This window comes from Euphorbia lathyris, chromosome 8, assembly GCF_963576675.1.
Source record: "Euphorbia lathyris chromosome 8, ddEupLath1.1, whole genome shotgun sequence".
NCBI lineage: Eukaryota > Viridiplantae > Streptophyta > Magnoliopsida > Malpighiales > Euphorbiaceae > Euphorbia > Euphorbia lathyris.
In genome coordinates this window covers 77,997,446-78,017,744 of record NC_088917.1, presented here as the reverse complement: position 1 = coordinate 78,017,744, position 20,299 = coordinate 77,997,446, and the positions used below count along the sequence as shown (strand labels likewise).

The 20,299-nt window shown below is 31.7% G+C and overlaps 1 protein-coding gene across 5 annotated transcripts; it reads left to right on the top strand.

Annotated features, from left to right (window-relative positions):
- The first annotated feature begins 14,839 nt into the window (after positions 1-14,839).
- LOC136202587 (serine/arginine-rich splicing factor SC35) lies at positions 14,840-18,898 on the top strand. 5 transcript variants are annotated; one of them, XR_010674501.1, is made up of 11 exons: positions 14,840-15,020; positions 15,104-15,182; positions 15,934-16,013; positions 16,100-16,166; positions 16,377-16,448; positions 16,859-17,065; positions 17,207-17,489; positions 17,573-17,673; positions 17,978-18,096; positions 18,218-18,371; positions 18,465-18,898. XR_010674501.1 is itself a non-coding variant. In XM_065993301.1 (8 exons), exons 1-8 carry the CDS (start codon positions 14,945-14,947, stop codon positions 17,576-17,578), a joined length of 870 nt encoding a protein of 289 aa, XP_065849373.1. In that variant the 5' UTR covers positions 14,840-14,944; the 3' UTR covers positions 17,579-17,876. The 5 variants fall into 5 exon arrangements, 1 of the variants encoding a protein (XP_065849373.1); XR_010674500.1 differs by having other exon boundaries at positions 17,962-18,096; XR_010674499.1 differs by having other exon boundaries at positions 17,573-17,697.
- The last annotated feature ends 1,401 nt before the right edge of the window (positions 18,899-20,299 follow it).

The window sequence follows — 20,299 nt, the reverse complement described above, 5'->3', positions numbered from 1 at the left end:
AGCCATAAACAGCCTTAAAATCATCCTTAACAAACTTCAATTCTTCACTATTATCCAGCATAAGGCTACACCTATCAACATTAAAACTATTCACAAGTTTTTCACAAAAAGTGGCATTATGAACATCTAAACTTAGATGCAAAAATCCACCAAATCCAACCCGCTTAATTGCATCCTTATGAGTCTCCGGAATATTATGAAGAATACCCATAAACTGTTTAATGTTTGTTATATTTTAGAACATATGCTTTATTGTTTAGAACGTATGCTTTATTGTTTAGAACATATGATATTTTTTTAGAACATACAATAATTTTTTTTCTATGTAAGAAGCTGAAACATAAATATTTTCTTATATGGTACACTATTTTGATGACAAAGTGGATATAACATGTTTTTTTTAGAACATACAATAAATTTTTTACTATGTAAGAAGCTGAACATACTGCTGTCATTTGGTTCTCATTATATCCTTCCTTCTCAACACTGAGATATGACATCCAGAAAAAGAAACCACTATTTCATCCAATCTAATTCAAAATATGTGTTTCAAACACTTCATTACTGATATCAAAATCGTGTATGTTCCAAAAAATATGTTTCATGTTCCAAAATAATATGTCTTACGTTCTAACATATATAATTACAGCAATTACAGAATATACAATTATTTTAAATGTTATTCTTCCATTTTAATGCCTTCTCATTTACACCAGCAACTTCTTTGTTTCCAGAATTTGATAGAATCTTCCAACAGTACTCAATTCTAAAATTCTTCAACTGATCAACCTGCAATATCCCATTCATTATTACTAACATTATCAAAATAATAACAACAGCCTATAATAAAAAAGATTTAAAAAAAACTCACATTGTTCTTTCGAACTCCAATATCCCATTTAGCCTCATCTTGTCCAAAATAGGATTCCATATGTTTCAAAAGGAAAACACCACAATCATCATTGTTGGTTAAGTCTTTCCACTTCAACTTCAAATGTCTTGAAGCATAAGCACTGATATCATTCAAGCAATTAGGGCTTTCTCTTTTCATATAGAGATAATATGCTTTCACCTGAAAAACATAGAACAATATCTTATCAATATTAAAACATATCATCAACTACTCAGAACATACACTTAGATTTTCTGAACGTGACAGTAAATATATAGAACACAATAACAAAACTAAAAAACAGTTGAGTAATCTTACCAAAGCCTTTGCAAAACCCTTATATTTACTATAAACTGTTACACCTTTATCAAGAGCCTTGTTATCAATAACGTCTATCTTTCCAGTAAAATGGTTGATAACGAAAAGATAGAAATGTGCAGCATAAACAACCGGAAAGAACACCTACAAAAATAAACCATTAGCAATCATAATAATTAAAATAAAACACAATTTACTTTTAATATAATTACCAAGTGATAATTCTATAAACTATCTACTTTAGCCTCACGAAGTTCATAACTAATCCTCTCAAAAAAAGCATTATGTCTGTCGCTGTACTTAATACTTCCAGGAACTCCCTTATCAGTACACAGTATCACTCGCAAGAAAAGAAAGATTTCTATATAAAAATACAATATTCATATTAATATAATCCAATTTCTTTTCCACAAAAAAAAATATCAAAATGTAAAAACACATACAAATGGTACAGTAGAGAAGAAGAATCTATGCACAGAAGTTGGACCCTTGCTCTTCTCTTCAGAATTCAATATTCGAGACCACGCATCAACCACATTACTAACCAAATGATTGCTTCCTGACAAGCTCATAATCTCATCTCTATTGATTGTGGACAAACAATCACTATACAACAACTCGCTTCAAAAAAAACAAACAGAATAAAATAAAAAACAATCAGTATATCTTAAAGAAAATTCAAATTAACACAAACAACATTCAATTAAGATCTTACTGTGGGTCTTCATTACAAAAAGCATATTCAACCAACATTCTCCGCGAACTAAGCATATTATTTAGTAAATGCTGAGACTCGAGCAAAAATGGAGACTGTAAATATCCAGGCAACTTTGAAATCCTTTTTGAACGATTTCCAACACCAACTTCTTGCACTTCCTCAACTACATCTTTGCGTACTCTCCTATTAACAACAGAAAGAAAATAACAAAAGGGGACAAAATTAACCAGGTTCAAAAACAGAAACCACATAATCTTAAATTCTATTCCCATGTTCTAAAATATAAACCATATGTTCCAAACACACATACACATGACCTAAATTAGAAAAATTCTTAAATCACTTACATTGCATTACTATCAGAAACATCATCAGCAAAACTTTCATCAAGCCCAGCAACTCCTACTCTCAACACTTCTTCAACAAACTCTTCCCGAACTTCATCCAAATCAAATTGACTATATTTCATATCACACCTACTTTTCCACTATAAAATAAAAAAAAAATTAAAACCATAAAACAAACTATAATTTCAAAATAATGCAACAAAACCTTTATTATAAATGCACTATACCTTTTCAGCAAACTTCAAATCCTTGTCCATCACAATATCTCTCATGAACCGCATTACAAAAAAAACCACATGTTTTGTGATCTTTTTGCTCTGGCACACCCTACAACACAACAAGCACAAAATTAAAATAATGTACATCAACCTAACATTTACGTTCTAAAAAATTTCACACATGTACAAAACAAATATACAAGTTAAGAATTACCAAAAGTGCAGTCCATTTGACTTTAACTTCATCATTCTCAGAGTATAATTGAAGAGCCCTGTTAAAATAAAAATCATTAAAATCAGGTACATCATCTTAATCTTCAAACATAGTTATATATCAAATAAACTATAAAACAAAATACAAACAAAAAACATACTCATTCACAACATCAATCCATACATCTCCCTTTGGCAAACGCCTTCTCAAGGGATCCAACCAATAAGCTCTAAAATTCTTCAAATCGATAATTGACAACGTCCAATGTCCACTGAAAATAATACTATTATTATTTCAAAATAAAGAAAATTACTTAAAAAAATATTAAATAAAATAACTAAAACAATCATACCCTATATTATATGGACACAAAAAGATAGACTTATCCATCATGGACATCTTCAATCGATTCATCAACTTATCTGAGCGCTGGCTTACTGTTTTAGAACTTCCAATGGAATAAGTGTAATAAGAATCAACAAAATAAAACAAATTCTCCATTCTTTTCTTCAACAAATTAAACAAGGAGCTACATAAAAACAAAGAAAGAACATAGTAAGAATCAACTACAACTAATTTAAATAAAACTATAACATTTCAAAAACAAAATACCTCATATAGAAAATTATAACGTTGCAAGTTATCTCTTCCATATGAACCATAGAATATATATCCTGCCTCAACAATAATGCTTTAGCAGAATGTCCAAACAACTCTTCACCAACAACATAGCTAACAAAATTCCCTTTCACCAACTCCGCATTTGCTCATTTGCACAACATCCGTAACTTATCTGGAATATTTCTAGGCAAAGATTGCAAATCTACATCCACCGCATCTTCTATCACCACGTTATCAACTTCATCATTAACAACAAACCTGTTGACAAAACAAACAAACTTAAAAAATCAAATAGGAATAACATAATAAGAAGCATAAAACGTATGTTCTGAACAATAAAGCATACGTTCTAAACAATAAAGCATATGTTCTAAAATATAACAAACATTAAAAAACATAAACAAAATATAAAATAATTATTTTCACATACATTACTTCAGGATCAGAATTATTCTTCATATCTGCACCATCCGATTTCTCAACAAATTTTTTTGCTTGTGTAGATCCACCTTCAGTTCCAACAAAATCAGGCAACTCTTGACTCAACAAATTAAAATTCGGACAAGAATATTTTTCTTCAGATTTCTTCATTGGAGTTTTACTCTCTCTCTGATCTTTCTTCTCTCTTTTAATTCTTTCAACCAACGCATCTATCTCATCAAAAAATTCAGAATTAAAATAAGGATGACTATCTTAACTAGACAAATCACAATCAACATCTCCAGTCATTCCTGAATCTTTTTTACTTTCCGCTTTGTTCTCATTAACTACTTCTTCTTTCGCTCATTCACTTTGAGAAACCGGATCTTCATTGCCTCGAGTATATTTACTCCACAAGCTGTTGATCAGATTAGACATCTCGACACTTGTACCATCTTCACCAAAAACAATATTAGCTTCTTTCAACATACAATACATTTCATTAACTTTAGAACCCAATTCTTTAGCTAATGATTGGAACTTAGAAAGAAATTCCTGCATATACAAATCCATAATAAAAAACAGGGCATGTTATAAATAATATTAAGCATGTTTTAAATTTTAATAAGCATGTTCTAAAATCTAATAAGCATGTTCTAAAATTTAAAAACAAAGATAAAGATGTAATAACGTACAAAAATTTGAGCAGGTCCACTCGAAGAAGCTTCTCCACATTCCTTAGCCAAATCAGTAGCATAAATCTCCACAAGCTTTATTATAATGAATCATAGACTTCATCTGTAAATTTGATGCTCCATATCGACTCTTTTAATAAAAAAAATATATAAAACAGGTAATATAATAAAAATAAAAACACAAGGTGGGTTAAAAAATATAACCCATAGCCAAGTAAAACTCGCAACAATTACTGCAAATGAAGCTTGCAACAATTCCTGCAAGTTCCACCTACAACAATTGCTGCAAGTTCCACTTGCAGCAATTTCTGCAAGCACTTGCAGCAATTGCTGCAAACCAGGTTGCAACAATTGATGCAAACTCGGTGCAACCCAGTTTGCAGTAATTGTTGCAAACTGCTGTAGCCATTGCTGCACTACAACCCAGTTTGCAGCAATTACTGCAACCTAGTTTATATCAATCGTTTCAAATTGATAAATTTGACACCAAAATCAATAATAATGTAAAACAATTACCTTTGCCCATCCTATAAAAGTTTCTTTGTCTCCCGTTACCATTTTATGTTCATCGTCCCAACCAAAACCACTTCCAAATTTTTGAATCTCCAAAATATATGTAAGATGTTTCTTAGGGTAAATTTCATCAATGGTGTACAACATTTGCCTCATTTCACAGTTTGGTGTACAACCTTCATTTTGTCTCACTAATATGTATGACCTTATAGGTGACCTCCCACTTTAGTGTACAACAGGTAAAAATGACCGGTCAACGGTTGGTCAACGCGCCACCTCATCATTTTTTAAATGTCCATTTAAAAAAGGGACCCACTTCTAATAGAATTATTAAAATACATTTCGAACCCTTAGCCAAATCAGTAGCATAAATCTCCACAAGCTTTATTATAATGAATCATAGGCTTCATCTGTAAATTTGATGCTCCATATCGACTCTTTTAATAAAAAAATATATAAAACAGGTAATATAATAAAAATAAAAACACAAGGTGGGTTAAAAAATATAACCCATAGCCAAGTAAAACTCGCAACAATTACTGCAAATGAAGCTTGCAACAATTCCTGCAAGTTCCACCTACAACAATTGCTGCAACTTCCACTTGCAGCAATTTCTGCAAGCACTTGCAGCAATTGCTGCAAACCAGGTTGCAGCAATTGCTGCAAACTCGGTGCAACCCAGTTTGCAGTAATTGTTGCAAACTGCTGTAGCCATTGCTGCACTACAACCCAGTTTGCAGCAATTACTGCAACCTAGTTTATATCAATCGTTTCAAATTGATAAATTTGACACGAAAATTAATAATAATGTAAAACAATTACCTTTGCCCATCCTATAAAAGTTTCTTTGTCTCCCGTTACCATTTTATGTTCATCGTCCCAACCAAAACCACTTCCAAATTTTTGAATCTCCAAAATATATGTAAGATGTTTCTTAGGGTAAATTTCATTAATGGTGTACAACCTTTGCCTCATTTCACAGTTTGGTGTACAACCTTCATTTTGTCTCACTAATATGTATGACCTTATAGGTGACCTCCCACTTTAGTGTACAACAGGTAAAAATGACCGGTCAACGGTTGGTCAACGCGCCACCTCATCATTTTTTAAATGTCCATTTAAAAAAGGGACCCACTTCTAATAGAATTATTAAAATACATTTCTCTAATTACTAAAATACCCATTATCCCCTTCCTTGCAACCCTATATCTGTATTTGATTTTCTCTCTCTAAATCCTCTCTCTAACTCCTCCCCCTATCTTCCAATCTCTCTATATTTCCCTTAATTGAGAAAATATTATTGAAAAAAAAGAAAAATTAATAAAATATATTTGTGAACCAATGAAACTATTCAAGGGCGTTTCTTCTATGTCACTTGCGTACTTCTTGGACCTCTCCCTTAGCTTTTGGTGGGTCGATATCAAGGAGGTCTAAAATGGAGAAGATGAAGGCCCATATTTGCTTCGGTCTAAGATGTATATTTCTATCTCGAATTTAGGGTTATGCTCGGATCTGTTTAGGGCTTGAAGACTTCTATGTTCGACCGTCTGTATCTCCCGATTCAGGTTACTTTTTTTCCTTTTTAAATTTGAGTTTTTCCTTGCATTTGCTTCACTTTGATTTATATTTAAGGCTGACCTTAATTCGAATTGATGTATGAGAAGCCATTGGAACATTTTTGCAGAAACATCTTCGATTAAGCAGTAACTAGCAGAACATGAGTTGCAGAACATACGCATGAATAGAAAGACTTCAAGGAAGAGTTGGCCACCTAAGATTTTGGATGAGAGATTCATAAGAATTCTGACCGGATTCTAAAAAAGTTTTAGAAGTGCTAAAATTGGAAGTAGATCATCGATTTGTTGATGTTGAGATTAATGTAAAAATTCTGTTTTTTTTTAAGTGGGCTGGAAAAAAGAGGAACTTTGAGCATAATTCCTTTACTTAATTAGCTTTAATTTATTGTATGGATGAAGCTGGACTATATGGTGAAATGTGGAAGACCATCCAAGATATGGTGAGGTGTATATAAATTATGAGTGCATCTGATTTAACTGAACTTATTAAAATATTGGGCAAGGCCAAGATGGTGAACAAAGCTTTATCTGTATCCTATATATTGCAAATGTAATTGGGTATTGTTTCACATTAGTAGGATTCGAAAGTTAGAGAGAGAGAAATTGACAGATAGAGAGAGAGAGGACTTAGAGAGAGGGGGGTTGCAAGGGAGGGGATAATGAGTATTTTAATAATTGCATGAGAGAAGGGTATTTTAGTAATTGTATTAGAAGTGGGTTCCATTTTTTAAATGGATATTTGAAAAATGATGAGGTGGCGCGTTGACCAGGCGTTGACCGGTTATTTTTACATGTTGTACACTAAAGTGGGAGGTCACCTATAAGGTCATACATATTAGTGAGACAAAATGAAGGTTGTACACCAAACTGTGAAATGAGGCAAAGGTTGTACACCATTGATGAAATTTACCCATGTTTCTTAATAACTTTGACTTTGGACTTGATATGTGGATCTGCTCGAATATTCAAATTAGGCAATTTTTTGACCATTTCTTTCTCAATGTATGATAGATAACTTGTTTTGTGTCATGTGTCTACTTTCCAACCAGTGTTATTCATCTTATAGAGTGTATCAACTAGTAAATTCTATTCTTCAGCAGACCAAACTCGTCTATCTCTCTTCTTAGCCGCTAGTGTACTCATTTTTTGTGTCATTTATCTTCAGACATAAACACAAATCACAATAAAAATAAGATATTATGACAAACTCAAACAAGGAAGTAACTAATGCAAACAGAAACACATATCATAATATAAATAATCACTTCAAGCAGATATCAATTTTAAATATAAGTAACCAATTCAAACAGATATCAATTCTCAACCAAGTTAGTCAATATAATATGAAAACTTCCTAACAAAGTAAATAGTTCAATAATAATAAAAAAGGAAAATCAAAAGTTGCATAAACAATCATCGAGACACCCAATCATTCCACATTTCTTGAGCAAGCTGGTCTCTCCATCCAGTCCATTGGCTTAATGTTTCTATAGCATCAATATTGTCTACATTCTGTTCCTGGGTTTGCATAAATTCATTTAACTATTCTTCTAATGGTTCATAACTCATTTGTTGTCTTATAAAGTTGTGAATATAACAACATGCTAGTATTATGTCGGTATGTGTTTCAACTGAATAATACGATGGATTTCTTAGTATAGCCCATCGCATTTTCAGCAAACCAAAAGTACGTTCGATCACATTCCTTGCAAATGAATGTTTCATATTAAACAATTCCTCCTTCTTAGTTGGTGGATTTTTCCATTCTTGTAAATGGTAACGTTGCCCTCTATATGGAGCAAGAAATCCTTCACAATTCTTATATCCAGCATCAACAAGATAGTAACAACTTATAGAAAAATGCATACAATGAATCAGAATATATTGAGATATATAAATAATTATAATAGCAAATTACATTTCTTACCACGAGGAACCTTATCCATTTGGTATTGAAATAGCATCTCGAAGTATCCGACCATCTGTCGCTGAACCTTCCCAACCGGCTAATACGTAGATAAATTTTATGTCTGATCCACAGACACCTAGAACGTTTGTTGCAATATCATTTTTTCTAGTTCGATAACGCGGCTTATCTATGGCACGCGCATTTACCTTTACGTATGTTCCATCTAAAGCACCAATGCAATTCTGTAATTACAAAGAGAGTCATTAAAAATTTGTTAAGTTTTTATATCATTAATAAATTGATCAGTTCTAATTATTTTGACCTTGAACCATTTCCATCTTCCTTCTGTACAATCGTTGGAGATTGGTTGTGGGGTCTTTAGTAACACTCTCCAAAGCTTTAAGACTGCTCTTAAAACATTATAAAACTGTTTACTTATGGTCTCTTGTGATCGTTGAAAGTCAAATTTTATTTCTCGATTTTTCTCATCATAAGCAATTATATGCAAGAAAATGGCAACCATTTCTTCTACACGCATATTCTTAGTATCTTTTATGCCACCAATGTCTCTCACCAAAGAGCATAAAACTCTAAAACAACGCATATCCATACAAAGTTGCTCAATACATAAGGTGCCATTTCTCTCTATCATATTACTTAAATGTTTTGATCGAGATATTGGATTATACAAGGCTCCTAAACATCCTACGTCTACGCCTCCTAATCAAATTCCTCAAAATAAACATAACCAAACATAATGTAATTAATATTTTCACTCTACGTCGTCTCATTAAATTCCACAAGATTAGAAATTCTCGTTTAGCCGGTGGGCGTGCCATTGCTGCCAATAAAATTATAAAATAGCTAATATTACTATATACCACATAAAAAAGAATAGAAATTGGCACTACAACAAATACCACATAACATATAAACATTATAGCACATAACACATATCACATAACATATAAACACCATAACACAATCACATACACACTGTTTTTGTATTAAAAAAACAAATTACTTAATACCTTATCCATATTGCCATCCTCCAATGCTTCACGAACTTTTGAATTGCCACTAACACCATGGTGATTAACATGTTGAATATAAATTTCAAGAAAGGCATCCGGCTTTGCCAACTTCAACATTCACATTATATACTTATCATCATTATGAATTTCATCTATACCATCATCGAGACTATAACCCGGAATATTGTAAAATAACTTACAATCCTTAACAAATCCAACCTCTTTTGCCATATCAACCAACTCAAAATATGATAATCGATCCTTATCACAAATTCAAAAATAAGAAACATGACCTCCAATATAAGTCAAAACACCTTCTTTTGAAAATGCACCCCCATGATGAATTTTGATATTGACATTATCACTTATTCTGTGTTCAAATAATACATGGTTGATAGATAAAAAAAATTAATGCAAGCACTTTAAAATGGAAATATAAAACAGAAAACAAACTCCATCAGAATATATTTAACTTTATGTTATCATTTTAATTGTTCATAAATTTGGAGTCTAAATATTCACATGATTATATATAAATTAATTGTCTTATTCAATTGCATATTGTTTGAGGGCTTTTATTAGAGATAAGTTAAATCTCATTATATTTCAGCAATAGGGGGATACTTGTACATATCTCTTTTAGACTTGATAGGAATTTTAAACAAGTTCTGTTAAATATTGATACTTTATACTTTACTTAATTTTAGTTATTTTGAACAAAGGTATGCAAACATGACTAACCAAATTTGGGAGGGTAAAAAATCACACATTCTACAGCACCCAACAAAATAAAAGAACAACAACAAAAAAAGACATAAGAACAAAAAAATCCATTATTAATTTTTTTTTTACAAAAAACTGAAATTAAATAAAAATCAAGCACTAACAAAGCTAGTTTCAAAAGCAGAACCACGAGTCAAGTGGTGTAGAACACTTTTAGGAGAAAAGTTAGAAATAGAATCTTCAGTCTCATAAAATTTAATCAATTTTTGAATTGCTTAAACATCCATGGTGATTTTAATTTGAATCTCTGGTATCATAAAAATTAAATTGATGAAAAAGGAAGATTTAGAAGGATAATATACATGCCAGATGAGAGGAAGCAGACCCGCAAACTAAAAATATTGCAGCAACTAGCAGTCTGCAGAAGCCATTGATAAAACACGATTACAGCAATTTATAAAATGGAGGAGAGATAACTCCTAATTAGGATTGGAGTGGAGAATAAAAAAAATTGGCATGGATAACTTAGTCTTTTCCATCTAACTCTTTTTATCCCAGATCTAATACCAACCCCCCTAGGTATAAGTTTGATGAGATAAAATCCTTATCCCTCTCATTATCTCACCCTCTATCTCATAAACAAACAAGAGATAACTCTTTTTAAATTTTTTTATCCCTATCCTCATTCCTTTATCCCCTCAAACAAATGGCCCGTAGATAATTTAGACAAATTAAAAATATATCATTTAAGAAAAATTAAGGGGCTAATATATCATTTTAAACAAATTTAGGTAGACAATATGTAATTTTAAACAAATTATGGTGGCCAACGAGGCCCTTTGTAAGTTCATAGGATAATCAATTCTTTTTTTGCCAAATTCCATTAAAGAAATTGCAATTAAAAATAAAAATTTATAAAAATGACTTTGCGTTTTTAACTTTTAAACAATGATGTTTTGATCGAATTTAAAATCCATATATTAGTAAAATTGGTTATACTAAATAATGACATGTACAAACATTTCATATGTACAAACATTTCATATTAACTAACTTATAATAAACCGAGTCTCTTTAATTCATCTTTTTTTTATTATTATTATAGGAAAAATCATATTTAAGAGCATAATATTTATAATTTTTCTTATTAAGTCACTTCTCTTTAATTTTCACACATATTGATGTGAAAATTTCTATTCACTAACAATTTAACTAACAAAACCATCCGTGAAAGATCCAATATATATATATATATTAAAGGTTATAGGCTTAATCTAAAAAAATAATTGATTAATGGTTTAACTTTTAAAATCCTCAAAATTCAAAGACCTATTATAGAATAAATTATACCGATGATTATTGAAGTTTAGGATATGTTTCAAAAAGGTCTCTAATGTTCATTTTGTTTGAACATTGAACTTTTTTATTATTTCAATAAAGTTATTTCGGTCAATTGAGACATAAAAATTCAAAAACAATAACATGGCAACCGCAATAAAAATGACTAATTTTTACGCATGGCATGACAATCATGTGACATAAAATATATATTTTTTTATTTACTTAAACCAATTATTTGAAACTATCATGTGGAATATAGAAATATATATTTTTTATTTTTTATTTGTCACGTGCGATACACACGTGACTGTTATGTCATTCATAAAAGTAATTTTTTCAACGTGATGGCTATATCACTAATTCAATGATTTTTTCTGTCTGAATTGACCATAATAACTTTATTGAAATAAATTAAAAGTTTAATAACTTTATTCAAACAAATAAAAAATTTAGCAATTTTTAAAATTAGATCCCACAAGTTAGTGGTCATTTATGTAATTTACTTATAGTATAATTAAGGATGTTGTCTATGAGACAATCTATGACCATTTAACCCATTTTATTTACTCTAACTCTATTTTTTTATACTCTATCTTCAATTACAGTAAAACCTCTATATAGGAATACACTTGGGACCGGGCTATGTGTATAACAATTTGGAGGTTATTACTAAATAGAGTTTGGTAATAGAGGTTATTACCAAGTTGGGACCGAGTTTTTTTATAACAAAATAGAGGTTATTCCTATATAAAGTATTCCTATATAAATGTCTTACTGTATACGGTTGTTAATTTTCTCCAATTATCCACTTTATTTATAACTCTAAAAATACTATTCTTTTTAATAAATACTATTTCTTTTATTATATTATTTTTTCACATACCATTTACATTTTTTATTTAAAATATATCAAAAATTATTTTTTTTATCAAATTTCGTAACTTAATATTTTTTATTTCATTTTATTTATAGAACAGTTTATTAAATTTAATAATTAATAATTCAATTAATTATTATTATTATTTAACAAAGTATTTCAAATTATAATTTTTTAATAACAAGAAAAAGATAAAAGCTATTATATAATAAAAGTCACATTAACTAAAAGCGCGCGCGTGCGCGCGCGCGCGCGCGCGCACACACACATATATATATATATATATATATATATATATATGTTGTACCAACAAAAATATAAAATAATGTAGACATTTAAATTTTAAAAACTCACACAATTCACTCATACTTTTTACGTGGAATGGAAGTCTCTTAGGGTTGTTCAACCTCGTATTGGTGCGATAAATCTATCAGTAAAGTCTTAGTGACATAAATTGAAGTCCTAGTACCTCAAGTATAATATCGACGATGCAATCTTTAAGGAAGCAGATGTTTGTGGTGTAGGAGCTGTGGTTCGTGCTGAATTTGGCATTTTCATAATAGTTGGTTGATCTAATGTTGGTTGAAGGTATTGGTATTCGTGCTAGCATTTTTCAGATGATTTCTCTTAATGTGAAGAAAGATGAATTTGAAACAAATGATAAGATCGTTGCTGAAGGTGTAAATTCTAGCAAACTAGACCTATCTGAATTCGTGCTATTGTTCAAGATTGCAAAAATATTATCCTTATCATACAGACTTTGTAGTCTCTCATATTCATCGTTTAGCGAATAATAAGCTAATCTTGTTGTTAGGCATGCTCATTTCCATACTAACGACTTTCTACTAATGTTATGTCTTCTTAACTTGTTAATGTAATTGCATAAGATGTTAATCGTGATTGAGTAATATATTTATCTTTCCTAAAAAAAACTCACACAATTAATTATATGCATTGTATTTTATATTATAAATTTTACATTATTATTATGATTAAATAAATATTTAGTTCATATGATTGCAATTTAATATTTAAAATTAGAACACATAATAATAATATATAATATTATAAATTTTAATAATAAAAAAAATTAAAAATTTATGCGACTAGCGAATTTAACTAAAAACATATACATTATTAGTTTTTCAATAGCAGTTTCTCTAGAAAAAAAGCAACTTCCATCCTTCTCATTTTTCTCTTCCCAAATCACAGCGGATCTATTTTGAGGAGGAAGAAGGAATTTTCCTTCTTTCTCCTCCCACTTGGTTAGATTGTATGTTCTTTTTGTTGTTTTTCTTATTCAGTGTTCATATATTTTGCAGATCTCTATATCTGTCTGAATTTTATCTGCTCCCAATCATTCTTTTATTTATATCTTTTTCAGATTTAGTAAGTGCGGAAACGATTTATTTTATATGTAGATCATTATATCTATGTAGCTGCAACAAAAAAAAAGGACTCTGATCCGAATATTCGAAAAGGTCTGAATGATGAAGATCATAGTGCAGTTGCTCTTCTGCGGATTTTGATTTCCAAGAAGTATATGTTTCATTATCTTTTGTGATTTTTATACCTTTTATGGGGTTTTCATGCTCTTTGTAGTCAATTTCGTCCCTTTGTGGTTTTGTTAGGATTTTATTCCTTGTGGTTTTGTTATTGTATTTGTACTATTTTTCATCTAATGAAGTAAGTATGTTCATAAAAAAAAACATATACATTATTCTTAAAAAATATATACATTTAAAAATAAAAAGTCATAAATAGTTATTTTTATATTATTAAAATATATTAAAATAATATTTCTAAAAACTAAAAAAAATTAATTAAATATTATTAAACTTTTGTTTAAAAAAATATTATTAAACTTTACTCTAAAACATTTTGATATTTTATATATACTAAAAACGTTATTTCAAAAATAAAATAAGATTATGTTGTATGATTAAAGTCTTTTTAGTACTTTAAAACATGGATTTTTGAACAATATCGAAGATATCTTCTGTTTGTCAAATAGTTGTTTGCTAATTACATTAATTGTTAGTCGATTAATTTTTTTTAATTGATTTGACCAGTTAATTATGTAAATTTGTTAGTTGAAACTTAACTGATCGCTAATAACTATTTATATAAAATTATAAACAAGTACGTGGTAAAACATTTATTTGAGGTTAAAACATAGTAATTAGGGGTAAAAATATCCTTAAAAACAGATGAATGAATAAGTTCATTAAAAAAACTCATAAAGCCAGCATTTTCAAAATTAGTTTTTTTTAAATCGAACTTAAACTTCTAATTTTATAAAAATAAAATAAATCTCTTTACCGTTTTTTATACTTAAAGAAAAAAAATTTCTTTTCATAAAAACAGAGGGTAATTACGTAATTTACTGTGTGCTACTATATACCAATGCTCTATGCATATGATAGTTCAAGAAGGTTCCCAAACATACCTTTCCTTTCCTTAGCCACAAACCCTAATTCAAAATTCGCTTCTCTCTAGCTAGCTGGTAGACGAGGAAGGAAGAAGAATGTCTCACTTCGGCAGGTCTGGTCCTCCAGATATCAGCGATACCTATTCTCTTCTCGTTCTCAACATCACCTTCCGTAAGCTTGTTTTTTTCTTCCTATTCATCCTGTTTGTTTTGCGGGATTTTTGTTACAGCTACTGATTTTTTGTGGTTGATTAGGCACTACTGCTGATGATCTGTTTCCGCTTTTTGACAAGTATGGCAAGGTCGTCGATATCTTCATCCCTAGAGATCGAAGGTGTTTTTTTTCTTTTTGGTTATTGTTTTTATTTTTCCTTGTATTTTTGTTTATCGGGTTTCCTATTTTGTTTGTTATTTTCCTTGTTATGTGTTGCTCAATGATCATTGGTGAAATAATCTGCGATTTCAATTCCTGATTAGAATTTAGACGTGTTTGGTTTTATTCACAAGTGTTCTTGCTCGATGTATCATTGTTCATACTGTTTGTGCTTATGGCTGTTTCTTTAGCTGTGGCTTCAATTGTTTGCTTCATTGTTTGGATGGTCTTTGCACCATGTGTGCATACTGCCTTGGGTTTAGATTATCATGATTTTGAATGATGTTGTGTAAAGGACATTGCATCCACTTTGTCGAACTGCATTAGAATATCATGATTTTTCAAATTTTGTAATGTTTGGACTAAATATATTTACAATGCATTGAGGTATATGCCTTCAGTTTTTGAATGGTTTTTGATAGAGAGCTGAGCATGTATTTTTTTTTATTTTTGTGGTTTGGCCAATACTGAAGGTGGCAGGTGCTGATCCTTTTATTTTCCTCCTCTACTGTTAGGAAAAAGGTTTATATGTTGGAATTGTTAATCTAGGGATCCAAAGTGATACTATTTATAATTATCTGACTTTACTTTATCAGTTTTGAAAAACAAATTGTGAATTGTTATTCTTTATTATATAACTATTATTTGTTTCTTAATGGTATTGGATTTGCTATAGTTTTCTAATGGTTTTTATGATTATTTTGTTGTTCAGGACTGGTGATTCCCGTGGTTTTGCATTTGTTCGCTATAAATATGCTGACGAAGCATCAAAGGCGGTGGAAAGGCTAGATGGTATGAACGTTTTGGATTTTTCCTGATTTTAATTGACATCTGTTTATAAAATTATAACATGCTTGTTCATTTACACCTCTTTTCAGGAAGAGTTGTTGACGGGCGTGAAATAACAGTTCAATTTGCTAAGTATGGGCCAAATGCTGAGAGGATGTAAGTACTGTGCTTCTAGTGTATTCACTTAAATTAGTTGAATATCGATGGTCATGCACTTTGCTTGGTTCATTATAGGACTATATTCCCTTTTTTTTGTATTGTGAAAGTGACTGCTGTAATGTTTCTCTTCTTTCTTTGCTTGGTGATATACAATTTATTTGGGTTTTTTTATGATTAATTGTTTTTTCTTTTATCTTTTTGTCCCAGTCATAAGGGAAGGATCATGGAACCTGTTCCAAGATCTAAAAACAGATCAAGAAGTCGCAGTCCTCGGAGAAGGTATATGCCTTTTATTTTTTTACTTCTTATTTCTCCCCCAAGCAGTTATGTGTTTGCAATACTCGAAAATTACCCTTGTAGGTTGAGTCTTTTGACCTTGGCCGCTAAACATCCTTCTTTTTGAAAAGTAATTTGTGGTGGTGTCTGAAGTTTTCGTTATTTCTACCTACATAATTTATACATCTATTGTGCCTGTAATCAATCATTTATTTTTCTTTTCAATTACTAATCTTTATTTTGAACAAACAAGACACTCTCTTGTCATTATTGTAGTGGTTTGTGTTTAATTATTGCATCTTTTTTCTATCGGTTTGATGTGTAAATATGGAAGTTTGCGGCTGGGAAAGTTGCTTTGAAGACACTAGACAGTTCCCATGTTGTTCCTTACGGTTTTTTTTTCATGTGTTCAGACCCCGAGATGACTACAGAGATAGAGACTACAAGAAGAGAAGTCGGAGCAGAAGCTTGGACAGACATGAGCGTGATAAGTATCGCGGAAAGGACAGAGATTCTCGTAAAAGAAGTAGGAGTCGCAGTGCTAGTCCTGATTACTCTAGAGGCCGGGGAAGAGGCCGTTACGATGATGAGAGGCGGAGTAGCAGTCGATCAATTGATAGGTTTGTGGAATAACTAACTAATGCATCTTTTGCCTTAAGATTTTGATTCTTTTTGCCTGCACTTGATCCTTTATCGGAGATACTCTTGGTCCCTTACTATCAGTATTTTCATTAAACTGATGGTCTAAATCTCTGTCACAGTGCATCCCCTGTTAGGCGTAGTCCAAGTCCTCGAAGGAGTTTGTCCCCTCGCAAGAAATCTCCCTCTAAGGTCGAAAGCCCTGATAGACGTACTCCTAATGGTCGCTCTCCAACTCCACGAAGTGCTTCTCCCCGTGGGCGGGCTGCTTCTTCTCCCCGTGGGCGGCCTGCTTCTTCTCCCCGTGGACGGCCTGCTTCTTCTCCCCGTGGCCGGCCTGCTCCTTCTCCCCGCGGGCGGCCTGCTTCTTCTCGTAGTCCATCCCCAAGAAACTCAGATGTGGATGTGAGTTTTTTTCCCCCACCTACTGTTATCAATTGCATATATAGGTGAATAACTTAAAAGGTGTTTCTGAATTTTAATTGTAGGAGTGAACTTATGGATAGCATGGGAACATGGTGGAGGCAAAACTATTGCATTTCATATGGCCATAATTGTTTGAGGATTTATGAGCATCATGAATTTTCTGGTCAGAATTTATGCTCTAGTTTTGGTAGGGTTGGATTTACTTTGTGGTTAAATGTTTTACATTGAACTTAAGTAGCCTTTACTTGACTTATGTATGAAACTTGTAGTTTGTAGGTGGTTCTACTTTTGAGCTACATTTCTGAGTTTGCATATTGTTTCTTTCCTCCCTTAACTCTTTTAAAAAAAAAAAAGCTTTGTGGATCCTCTTTCCGAATTCTGTGGTCATTTGTCGGTTTTGTTACTTAATAGGAGTCTTGATTTATGAGAAATGATTTATTGGGTTTTATAGCTTTGTTCCGGAAAAGGTTGCTTTGAGGGAAGATATGCAGAATGTTGATGTTGTGGCTATTGTAGCCGTTGATGCTGTTTGTAAAAAGTAGATGGATGATCGTGATTGTGATTACTCAAAATTTTCTGATCATTGGTAAGATGTGGAATCAGTCTTTGGTTTCTGAAACACTGTCATTTAGGTGTGATTTTGACCTGATTTTCTTCTGGTATTTGCTTACTGTGGAAATTGAAATGGTCCTGAATTGGGGTTGTAGTTGCTGTGATGGTATGAGAGGTGGGCACAAGATGAACGTGCTTTGCATGTAGCAGATGCTGTAAATGAAGTGGACCTCTTATAGTCCTCGTGCTGATACTATATATCAAACTTTATATGCTGCCTGAATATTGCAGCTGCAGTAATTAAACATGGTAACATGTTCGTTTGATTATTTGGGAAAATTAATTAAACTTTACCGTAATTAAACAAAGAACATAAAGATTAACTTATGTTACTTAATGTAGTGAGTAGCATACAAGTCCGTGACTGTAGCTGTGAAGTGGTAGCTGATACCTGTTCTGTTGTATGATAATCATGGGTTCGGGAGTCACTTTTGCAAATACTAATAACCACGTGTAGCGGGCTGTTGCTGCCCTTGTTGGTGGGACCGGGTCGGTATTGATATTGCTGTTTGATATTGATGGTGGCTGCCTATCTATCTGTGATGCTGGCTTGGGTCAAGTCCAAAAGATCTGCTTTGACTTGTAAGCTTGTTCATGTCATGTGCAGATAATTGCAGCTTCCATTTTGTTGCCATGATTTTTCTTAAGAATTGGCTTCACAGTTAGCTGAAGTTTTTCGTTATCTTGTCTGTTATCAGATGATTTCACATTTTTTTTTTGTGGTGCTTTGTCAGAGGTTACTTTTGATTTCTACTTAATGTTTCTTGTTGCGGGTCTCTGTTTCTTGCATCTGCTTGATGTGGTTGCATGATTAGATCTTTTTTTTTTTGTTGGTCTTGAAGGTATTTTGAGTGTGCCCATCTTGCTCCTTGGGACCATAAGCCAATTTGCTATATTTGTGCATTTCATGACTAGGTCAGTGGAAAATTGCTCGTCCTTTGGGCATGACTTGTGGGAGTTCCAAAACTGTAATTTTTTTTTTCCGTTTCAATCCCTGTGATGATATTGTTTTGGTGTTTAAGTTTGTGTCAAGAAACTAATTGACCTAAAAACCTAAGCTGATAGGTAAGACATTAGAATAGCTTTTATATTATTACTCCCTCTGCTTTTTCTTATATGTCAGCTTTATAATTATCAATTTGCTCTTTTTCTTTTTATCATGTTTTGTAGTACAAATGCACTTTTAAGGAAAAGAACTTTTGTGTAGAAAGTAGAGTTTTAGGAAGGCTGAACTAGTCATTTTAATATTCTTATTAATATTTTATTCGTCTTAGTGAAAAACCTTAAGCGCCCCTTCACTTTAATGCCCCTGAGGCACATCTTGAAGTGCGCACAAAACATGCTTACTTACTATGTGTTGAAATTCCATTCTAAAAGCTTAAGCTGTTATAGGTAAAGTCCAAGTTTAACTTCTATTATCATCTGTCATTTTGCATTTTATGTCTCTTTTCGCGTATGCAGTTTGTTGGGATGTGGCTCTAATTGAGATGCTTATACATAATTTGTTCCTTCACTACTTTTTGAGTCTCTAAGCTCCTTTAAATAAATATATTTTCTCATTGCTTGTTTGGCATTGTAGTGAATTATGCTTGAATTCTACATAATTACTTGAATTGCAACTTTCATTTGAATTGGGTTACGAAGATCATTATCTGTTCGGTACCCTTATCCAATTGAATGACCAGAAACACAATTGACTTGCAAGTACAATCTCTGTCGGTTTCTGGCATTCATATTAATTTGTGTATAAACTGTAGTTTAGCAGTTGATTTTAGAGTACTTAGGTGTACCAGACTTTGCTGTTTTTGCGTTCGGTTTAGTGGTAGGACTTGAATGGTGTCTGCCAATAACCTCCGACTAGGGTTATCAATTTTGACATAACATTATTTACTGAGGCGATCTGCTGGACACACCTGTTGCTAACCTTTTCTGGATGTGTTTTGATGATTTTTTTTTTAATTAATCAAGCATGGTACATTGTGTAGACCATGTAACTAAAAGAGAACATTTATATTTTGTTGTAAACTATTCTATTTGTTCCATAATATTTGTCTTTTAAGGGTAAGGTACAAGAATTAAGAAATGTAATTAATTTTAATTAAAAAAGACTGTTACTTTTGTATTAATTAAAAAAAAAAGCTTAAACGGGGATGGGGATTCCCCGTGTGGCGGGGATG